The 10,489-nt window shown below is 45.6% G+C and overlaps 1 protein-coding gene across 6 annotated transcripts in view; it reads right to left on the bottom strand.

The window, feature by feature from the left end:
- LRRFIP1 (LRR binding FLII interacting protein 1) overlaps positions 1-10,489 on the bottom strand; it is a 59,143-nt gene that overhangs the window by 46,243 nt on the left and 2,411 nt on the right. For 5 of the 6 annotated variants that reach the window (XM_031063480.1, XM_031063478.1, XM_031063481.1 and 2 more), the window contains exons 2-5: positions 6,211-6,228; positions 2,928-2,975; positions 1,639-1,683; positions 1,078-1,128 (exon numbers count right to left, since the gene is read on the bottom strand). In XM_031063480.1, the coding sequence (XP_030919340.1) occupies positions 1,078-1,128; positions 1,639-1,683; positions 2,928-2,975; positions 6,211-6,228 (162 nt within the window). Of the gene's footprint in view, positions 1-1,077; positions 1,129-1,638; positions 1,684-2,927; positions 2,984-6,210; positions 6,229-10,489 lie in introns of those variants that run through there. The other variant, XM_031063479.1, reaches the window with a different exon arrangement.

Genomic DNA, 10,489 nt, shown 5'->3' with positions numbered 1-10,489 from the left:
AGAGAGGCTTTTCTTCACTGAATCTTTGGAGCTTTGAGGCATCTCCTAGCTCTGAAAAGCACTCAAGTTTGTCATCTTGAGCAAAAAAGGTTTCAACAGCATTTCATGAGAAGCAATAAGGATTCCACTAAAAAGGGAACAAGGCAGCACTTTGTATTTTTAAGCCCATTTTTGTGCAGTTTTACAGTGGGATCCCTGACAAGGCTCTGCAGCAGAATTTTTTTTTTTTTTAATGAGTCTTTTAGACAGTATGTAAAAACAGAGTTAAGGTTTATATAAATGTGTGTTATCTGGGAAAATACTGTCTGGATATTTTGAGGAAAAAACTGTTTAAACTTTTCCTACAGTACTATGAGTACTCAGTGTTTTCCTAATTCCACCTCCACAAAACTCAGGCCTGCAGATGATTTTCAAGTATTTCTAAGTATTTTTAAAGCCAGTAACCAGTGACAGGACCTGAGGGAATGCCTAGAGCTGTGTCAGAGAGATTTTTGGGTTAGATATCAGGGAAAGGATCTTTCCCCAGAGGGTGCTGGGCACTGCCAAGGGAATGGGCACAAATGGGCACAGTCCCAAGGCTGCCAGAGCTCCAGGAGAGTTTGGACAAGGCTCTCAGGGATGTCAGGATGGGATTGCTGGAGTGTCTGTGCAGGGACAGGAGCTGGATCAATGTGAGTCCCTTCCAGCTCAGGATATTCTGTTATTTTATGAGTATTCACCTGCAATTCCAAAGCGCCCAACACTTACTTCCACTGATAATCACTTCTGGTATCCTGGGCTAATAAACACTGACCCCACCAGCACTTCCCCTTCCCAAATTTCCAGTTTCAGAGTGAAACAGGGGAGCTCACAAGGTGCATGCAGACACCAATGTCTTGGCTGAGTCCTTCCTGCGGGAGTGAAGAGCAGTGACCACAAAGGATCCTGCACGGGACACACACTGCAGACAATCAGTGATCCACTTGAAAAAACCCAACATGGAACAAGTCCAGGACAGTCCCCTCGGAGTGTGGGGGCACAGGGGGACAGTGACAGCCAAACACAGACATGCACACAGAGGTTGCACAGTTTACCAACCCTCAGGCTTCCACGGCTACCCACTGACATGCGCTCATCTTCATCCGAAGCCTAGCGAGAGAAAGCGTAGAGACAAAAAAAAATACAGTGAAAAGAACACAGGTAACAGGCACTGATGGCTTTGATGGGACAGGAGGAAGGGAAAGATGCACAAACTCAATGTTTTTAAAAAAGGATTGCATTGAAGGTATAAGCAGAAAGTAAATGAAATCACACCCAAGAAACAGTCAAGCATTTTATTGTAGGGTGAAGGAGGAGCTTGCTCAGGTGTACCCTGCTCTATGCTCTTGACTCTTTAATGAACATTAAACATTCCAAACAGGTTATTTCCCCACTTTCCACCCCCTTTATTGTTGCACATTTGCAAAAGCTCCCTGGAGTGACTGGGGAGAGGGCAGAGAAGTCAGGAAGTGGCTTTGGGGTTTCCACTTGCCGGGCGTGGTGGGAGCTTGTTTTGGTTCCTTTTCTTTTGAGAAGGAAATGCCTTACACACTTATACAGTGTCTGTTCTCTTAATCTGAAATGTCTGGCTGAACAGAAGAAGCAAAAGCAGGTACTGACCGAGGCATTTCTTCGGGCTCTACGGGAATAACGCTCACTGTCTTCCTACCAAGGCAGCAGAGAGAAAACAGAGGGAGGTGTTGAGAGGACAGACACAGCAACAGAGCCTTCCAGAAACACACACTGAACTCCAGCCACTCTTAGGAGCCAGTAAAGTTAAACCAAACCACAGGAGGTGACACCCAGTCGAAGCAGAAAAACCCTTCCTCCCTCCCCTGAGACCCCAAATTTCCTCTCTGTGACACTGGAAACACCATCAGATGTTTCACATTTCAACCGGCTGGTTTGAACAAACTGATTTGCCACTGAATTTAGAAACAGCAGCAGAAAACAACAACAACAAAAAAAAGTTTTAATATTGTAGTCAACAGATTGTCACAGGTGAGCTGATTTCCAAGCAAGGGAAATGCCAGTAAGGTGGAGTTATGCTCATCCAGCAAGGATTTGAAGAGACTCAGTGTGAGTCTGGGGTGGGTGGGCGGTCCATGCAGACCAGTATTTACTGATCAATTATCAAAGACCAAGGAATCTGGGGAGTTTGGGAAGTTACCTTCCACACTGGAAGCTGGCTGTTCAGTTTTGCCTTTGCCAGTGTGCAATACTCAGTTTTGCAGGGAAAGGCCACAGTTTCAGCTGGCATGGCTGCTAACTGGTTTCATAAACTTAGGGTTGAAACACATTTGAAGCCAGTGACTTCCAGCCCATGAGCAACTTCTTTATCTCCAATCATGGGTGTTAAAACAGTCAGATGTTGCTAGTGGCCAAGTCTGTAGGTGGTATTCACTGGTTTTAGCAAATTCTAAAATCCAGGGCAGGGTATTATTGGAAAAAAGTGAGGATTGCCACATGGCAGCAATAATTTCTCTGAGGGATTCCCCTGGGCCAGTAAGTGCTAAGGGAAATGAAACAGCATGAGTGAAACTTGCCCACAATTTACCTGAAGGCAGATTTAAGAAGACTCAAGTGGTGATGAAACCCACAAAAAGTAAGATGAGCAGAAATACTCCCTGTATCCCAAGAGGCTCTAACAGGTTTTTATCCTAACCTAATCTTCCAGCGATAGCGTGGACACAGGTCTGTAAAAAGAGATGGCTCTAACCCAGTCCTTGCCAGTTTTTAAGCTGATCAAAACTCACATTTCAGTTGGAAAAGCAAGACTGTGGGATTGCTTGGAGTGGAACTCACACTCCCAATGGATGAAAATACCTACTTGGAGGGATCTCAAACTCTATAAACTACACAGAACTGCAACACGCAAAAGTTGTTGAGCTACGTTGATCAAGTCCTACCATCCATTGCTCGATGTCTCCCCACTTAGTATCCAGCCCATAATATTTCTACAGACAGAAAAGGGAAAAAAACCAGAATTTAGATGAGAAAAGCAGACACAGAACATTTAGGCATGCACTGCCAGGCCTTGGCCAAGCCACACAGCTCCACGTGACTGTGCCAGTGAGAGCTGTGCCGCGTGGCACCGGAGCCCTCTGCAGTGAGTGCCTGGGGAAAGCTGCCCGGAAAGGGGAAAGGGGAGTTTGGGCATCACCAGGGTGCTCAGCAGCTTCCTCTCCCTCAGCACTGCAAAACCCCCCGTGCTGGGGGACAGGAGCAAGGAGAGTAATGAGTCTTGAATTCCTGACCCAGTTAAGTCAAGACTCATTACAAGGGAGGCGAGCGCAGGACTCTTCCAGGATGAAAATTGCTGTCAAATCATGTTTCCTGCAAAGGTTTGTCAAACTGGGCAGACAAGTTGGGTACAACTCATCTCTGGGTACCCTGATTTGCTGGATTAGAGCTCCACAGAGCTCCTTTCAGAGCACCAGGCTTTTTGACCCACCTGAGAGCAGCGGCAGCACCAACAAGGGTACAAGAGGACAAGATCCACCAGTTCAGGCAAAGACAACACTGGGAACTTCCCCATGAACTTGAATTTCCTCCAGGCAGTGTTCAAAGATCCACAGGTTTAATGGAACTTTTCTTCCTCCCCAAAGAAGCCTGTCAAATCTGGTCTCAGGAAATTTGTGTTTTTAATGGTGTCCATTAAAATGATTCCTGTGTGAATTAATATCACTGGCCTACAGCACAGCAATAGGCAAATGGCAATCCTATTTAATTAAGGAAGAATATGTATTTTAGAGCTTTCTTACAGGCTTGAGGAGGCTGGAGCATCAACAGCCAAAACATTAGGAAATTATTTTTTAAAAAATCAGAAACCTGTTTTGTATTGCACTCTGGTTTTAGCATTCACTCAATGGTATTAATGTAATTTTATTTTCACCTTTAAAACCTCATTCACTATTTACTGATAAACCAAACCAAACAGCTGCACATCTTCCAGTGCTGTATTACTTTATTCCCACTTCAGATTCATAACCCATGCAGCAGCTTGTTATAAAAGTAACTGTTATGCACATCTCAGCCTGAGAATGACCCCTGAAAATTCCATGAACTCCCAAGAGCTGTGTGCACTATGAGAACCTACAGATTATATGCTTTGTAGTAAAGCAGGTCAGGTAAAGCCTTATTAGAGGCTTTTTAGCCATTAACAGACTGAGAACATTTTCTAACACTAGACATCAATTTAAAAAACTGAAATACACTATTAAAATGGAGAATCCTTTTTCACGCATAGGAAGGATCCATAAACACACTTGTAATTTTTGTTAGGGTTTGCTGTTTCTTTTTCATGTCCTCTCACTGTCTGACACTGGTTTATGAATTCAGCTTTGCAAAAGGCAGATAAGGAAACAGCCCTTACAAGACTTGCTATGTCACAGTTTAAGTTCCACTTACAGGCTTTTCCTTCTCCATTTCAAATTACTCAGCTACGTGCTTAACATCCCCTGAAGAAAAATCTTAATGAATGAGACTGCCCAGAGACTATTTTAATTTATAATCTTTTAAAGAGCACGTGTCATACTGGACTGAACTGGCAGCTTTTGAGCTCTCAAGTATTTTGACCCCTCACAGCCACTTTTCTCAGTTCTCCCTCTACACCAGCTATTCTGTTCTGCCCCTAGGGGCCAGATTCCCATGGGTTGAAGGAGGAAATGCTGCTTTTCCATTCATTTAGTTTTCAGTTAGAGGCCCTTGCTGGACTCAAGTTCCCTTCCACCTTGAAAAGTGATATTACAATTCAATAATTAATGACATTAATACCATTGAGAGAGAATTCCAGATGCGATTTGCTCATGAGTGCCAGCGAAACTGCCGGACTCACAAACTCACCAAGGAATGTTGGGAGGACAACCCACTTATCTCCTCATCCATGTCAGGACACCAACAGTAAACAACCTCCTGGGCTCCCAGGGGGCTGCTTCTGCACCAGGAGGTTAAATTAATTCCCATAAAGAAGATTAATAAGGAGCCTGTCGATCCATGGGCAGACATTGAGTCACTCAGCGCGCAGTCAACACCAGAAATAAAACCAGGAGTGTGAGGGGCTTGTTGCCAAATTGATGGGGCCAGGATTAAATACCAGAGCACATGATTTGAGCAGCTCTTTTCATATACATACACACTCCAAGAGGAGAACAGCACTCCCAAGAAGCACATGCAGGGCTGGGTCAGGCTTTGAAACATGCAGTTAGGGCAGCTGGAATGCCAGAACAAAACCAAGCACACTGTGGTTTAGGGAGACATTCAGCACTCAGCAAGCAATAAAAACACCTCAGGGGAAAAAAAAGAGAAATATTCAATAAGGTAGAAAATGGCAGGCTTGAAGAAAAATGTGCTTTCTCCCTCCCTGTACAAATTCTTGGGAGTTATTTCTGTTTCTAGGTGCCACTTGGCTCACATGCTGAAAGTGTAGAACAGCCAGGCTGTTATATTCAGTTCTTTTCAGATGTCTGGCTGTGATTTCAGCCAGACATCACAACACAAACCCCAAAATCTCTGTTTCTACATGGCAAGTGACCTCAGTTAGAGCTACTGATACCATCCTCTTTGCCATCATCATGGAAAGGAAACTGGGAAGAGGGAAGAGATCACGACTTTAAACTGAGATGAGAGAGGATTAAACAATATAAAATCACGTTTAATGTGTGGGCTGAAGGCCATACAGTTTATTTACCCAAGGATTATGAATTCAAACACAGCACCCCTGATTTCCTTCAGTGACTTTGTGCAAATAAAGTCATCTGCAAGTCATTCTTCCTGCTGGCACCTGTTAAATGCTTGCCCAGCCTGAAACACTCCAGTGATTTTCTTGGCCTTCAGCACATGAACAGAGGTGACACAGGGAGCCACTGTGCCCTCCTGTGATTCTCTGTTATTGCTTATCCTTTGCCAAACAGGCTGTAGAAAAAAACCACATTAAGTGCCTGACCAGACACCTTGCATGGGTCATCTTCCCCCACTTCCCTTGACTGTCCACCCCACAAGATTATGGGAGGGGAGGGCAGAATTACATGGAAATTTGCATCTCCCACTCTTCAGAGGATTTCCAAGGTTGGACTCGAGGATCTTGGAGGTCTTTTGCCGCCTAAATGGCTGTGTGGTTGTGAAACTGTAGCAAGACTCACAGGGTGGGAAGAAGAAGGCATGCAAACAAGAAGGAAAGCGAGCAAGCCCTACCTTCTGCACCTGATAGATCTGGGGGGAAAGGGAGAGGAAAGAAACAAGGACAAAGCTAGCATGAATGATGGATACATAGCAATGCTCCACAGCTCGTTCTGGAGGGAAAAAACCAGCATTTATAGAGAAAATACAGCAGAACATCAACACAGAGAAGAGCACAGTGAAGCCCTGTGGATTTAGGCAGGACAAAAGCAGTGTTTGCATCGTGGGCCTCCTCCATGTGACTGGCTAGAGCACAGCATTCCTGTTCCCATTCCCACCAGGCTCTGGGGTGCACATGGGACATTTTATCCCCAGGCTTTGCACCAGGCCAGAGCCCAGCCCAGCTCTGAGCCAGGACCTCTCATTTTTCCAGCCTTCCCTCCAAAACAGGAATGGATGCCCAAATATTCACCCGGGACGAGTCGTGTATCTACCAGCACAATAAAAGCAAACAGCATTAACTGCAGATCAACTGTTCCTCTTTGGAGGATAGAATTTGTCCTTGAGGGATGAATCACAGTTACAAAAGCACCAACCCCACACACCTCTCACCTGTGCACAGCACAGTGCCAGTGTGTGAAAATTCCTGGAAAATTCCTCGCACATATACTGCTGGCATTAAAGGATCCCTGCAGGTTGCTCTGTCAATTTTTAATGTTCCTGTGGAGCCTCACACTGTTTTCAGGCTTTAATAAATGCCCTGCTGACACTGCTGTTCCATAGTCTTGGAGCACTGTGGTAAGACACAAAACCTTTACAGCCACTCTACTGCACCTGAATTTTGTGCTCTTGGAGAACTGCCCTTGACTGATGAGCTTTGTGAATCCACATGAAAACAGACAACAGGTTTTTTCTCACATCTTTCCTGAAACCAGAAATGTTTCTGGTTACCCTAAAGAACGCTTCTTGTTCAAAACTACCTGGCTGGCTGCACAACCCTCTGGTGGCAAGGCAGTCAAGTCTCCCAGATTTTGGGGGATTTGGAGAATCCCTGGCATTCACTGCTCTCAGGGATACCCCATGGGAACCTGGATGCCAGTGCTGGGAAGCAAAGCTTATGTCTCTCAATCCCTGCCCTCCTGATCAGGCTCCCCTTCACGAAGGACAACTGCACAACCCAGATTAATACCTCAGCAGCTTTAATTCCCATTCCAGCAAGCACAGGAGGGAAAATTAGGACCTATTCAAAAACCAGCACTCCCACCACACAAGTAACCACCCCACTTCCCTTTCCCCAAGAAGGCCATGGAAAGGAAAATGAACTGGGCCCTCCCACAAGGCTGCACACAATTCCAATTTCTGGCTTCTCCATGGCACACTCAGAGTGCCTTTCATCCACACACAGGAGCCAACCACCACAGGTTCAAATGTGGCAATTACCACACAGCTGATTAACCTCAAAGCTTTAACTTTTCCATGCTGGTTTTTTTTCCACGCATTCCTCGAGGCAGCTCCGTGGAATCCTTATTTTTCAAAGCCCAGTGCTCCAGGCCTGGCACAGCAGGTATTCATTCCCTGCTGAGTCCAAAGCAAGGCACACAAGGAGCCTCGTGCCCAGGAGCCAAATTGCCAATGGACAAGACAACAACGGGGCCCTTGTTCAGGCCAGGCACCGTGGAGGGAGATGGGGAGGCCTCAGGGATGAAGCCAAATTAATCATTTAACGATTCCAGCTTTTTATAAAACCTGGACTTCTGGAGGAACCCTTTAGCCAACAGGTATTACAGCTCTGCTCTGAAGTGACTGATCCCTCAGCAGTGCACGAGGGAAAGGTGTCTCTGTCCATGGCAGGGAGGTTGGAATCAGGGGATTTTTAAAAGTTTTTCCAACCCAAGCCATTTTAGGATTCTGTGATGACATCATCCTCTTTAGAAAAAACATACACTTTTAAACAATCACCTCTGTTGCAGATGTGTCCCCCCAAAAAAGAGCCAATACACATCTAAGCAGTCAAATGCTTTAAAGAGCACTTTCCTCTATTAGGGTATACATTTTTTCTGTATTAGGGTATGACTAAAAAACCCAAATGTGTTTTGTCCACAGTATTAACAGCAGACAGCTTTCCTGATTTCCTCATCAAAGGAGGCTGCCCACAAAAATAAAGTTTTTCATAGAAGTAGGTATAAAACTGGACAGAAAAAGCCAGTGTTAGATGGTGGCAGAAGAAGAGTCTGCTAAAAACATCATTTACATAATCCCTCTTCAAATTTTCCTGGGCATCTTCACAGTGAGTGTATAAGACACAGATGAACCACCACAAACCTCCTTCATTTCTTCCCTGCTTATGTAAGCCCCAAGTTTCATAGCCAGTCTCACCCCTCCCCATTCGAGCCACAAGAATCTGCTTTTCCCTTTGTGTTTTTTTTACTAGAAAGCATTGGTAGCGTTATTTTATTCCAAAGAAATATGAATCCAAAGGGGGAAAAATATGTGCAAGTGAGGTAAGGAAGGAATTTACAAAACAGCCGAGGCAAGTTTCATGCTGTGCCCTTAAAGCAAGTGCTGCAAATGAAGGCAGGAGACCAGCACAGTGCACTTGCCTTGAACCAGAAGTACAGGCTCATCTGCTGTGTGAACTGGCAGGGAAGAATCTTATCCCACCGATTAAGGAGTGGGAGGAGATCAGTCTCTTTTCACTTCAGGCACTAATATCAGCTTACACTGTGGTCTCCAAGTGTCAGCCCTTGAAGAGACATTTAAAGCCTTGCCAGCAGAACACACAGAAAGCACTCCTACAGAAAGCATTCTCTACAATTAGCCCTACTGCTGCAGCTTTCACGTGGCTCAAAACTGTTACTGTTAAATATTGCTTGGGAAAAAAAGGGTTTAATACATTTCAGGTCAAACTTCCGAGAGAAAAAATAAATGCACAGGAAAAAAAAAAATTTTCTTCCTCCAATTTTACCTTGTAGCCCCTGAGAATTAACAAATTGTTACTCAGAAAAACTCGGCTGCCCACTCCTGGCTTGCTGCTCTGCATGAATTAACAATAAACCCCTGAATGCACACAGGAATTTGTCTCAGGACCAGGCACATCACAACAGTACAAGCCAAAGGGACTGGTCTCAGACTCTGCTGCTGGAAACCAAATGTTTCAAAAGCATGGCAGCATGGTATGGCAAACCAGGACCCATCACTGCTCTGACTCCCACCAGTGCTGGGAAACCAGGGAAGGGAGGAAATACCAGGTATTTTAATTGTCCTTCCAGCTCAGAACAGGTCCTGGCAATGAGAGCTGTCCTGCACTCACTGGTGTGTGGAAGCAAACCAGAGAATTTATCCAGACTTCCAGATTAATTATTTACATCTTTGGTGGGTAACTACAACAAAGCAGCTCTGAGTGAGAAGCCAGAAGCATTCAAGCTGTAACACTTGTCAGACCTGTGCCCTTCCCAAAGCCTCATCACCCAGAACACATTCTCTAATAAATAGAGAAATTGATTCACATCTCTGTGATTGAGGAGTGATCAACACCCTTATCTTCAGAGTGACTCCCCATGTCCTGGGCTGATCCCACAGAGTGGGCAGCAGGAAAAGGGGAATTCTGCCCCTCTGCCCTGCTCAGGTGAGACCCCACCTGCAGAGCTGCTGAAGAGAGTCCAGAGGAGGCATCAGGATGAGCAGAGGGATGGGGCAGCTCCATGGGGAAAGGCTGGGAGAATTGGGAATGTTCCAACAGGAGCCCCATCCAACAGGGAAGATGGTGCAACACAAAGGGACTGGAGTGACAGGACAAGGGGGAATGGCTTCCCACTGACATTGGATATTGGGAAGGAATTCTTCCCTGTGAGGGTGGGCAGGTCCTGGCACAGGGTGCCCAGAGAAGCTGTGGCTACCCCTGGATCCCTGGAAGTGTCCAAGATGTGGTTGGACAGAGCAACCTGGGCTAGTGGAGGTGTCCCTGTCCATGGCAGGGGGTGGAACAAGTTAAATTTTAAGGCCCTTTCAACTCAATACATGCTGAAATTCTGTGATCAGGTCACAATTCTTGTGCTCACTTTTTTTCTTCAGCTTCAGAAAACCCTTTTCATGTACCCAGCTTATACTTCCCTATGAAACTTGTGCTCACCTTCTCCTCTTTAGCTTCCCTTCCCTGGAGGAAAAAAAAAAAAAAGCAACAAAGAAAGCAAACCAAAACAGCCAAACCACTGGCACAGCTACCCTTCTTTGTGCTGCCTGGCACGAGGAGGTGATGCAGCCTCTGGAGCACACCTGCAATCCTGCCCCACCGCAGAGCAGTCTCCCACATGAGCTTTCCCACATCTCCCCCTGCTACTGAGAGCTCTCTGCCAGA

The sequence above is a fragment of the Geospiza fortis genome, unplaced genomic scaffold (assembly GCF_000277835.1).
Source record: "Geospiza fortis unplaced genomic scaffold, GeoFor_1.0 scaffold407, whole genome shotgun sequence".
Taxonomy (NCBI): domain Eukaryota; kingdom Metazoa; phylum Chordata; class Aves; order Passeriformes; family Thraupidae; genus Geospiza; species Geospiza fortis.
Note: the sequence above shows the minus strand (reverse complement) of the source record. Positions and strands in the feature narration are given on the sequence as shown.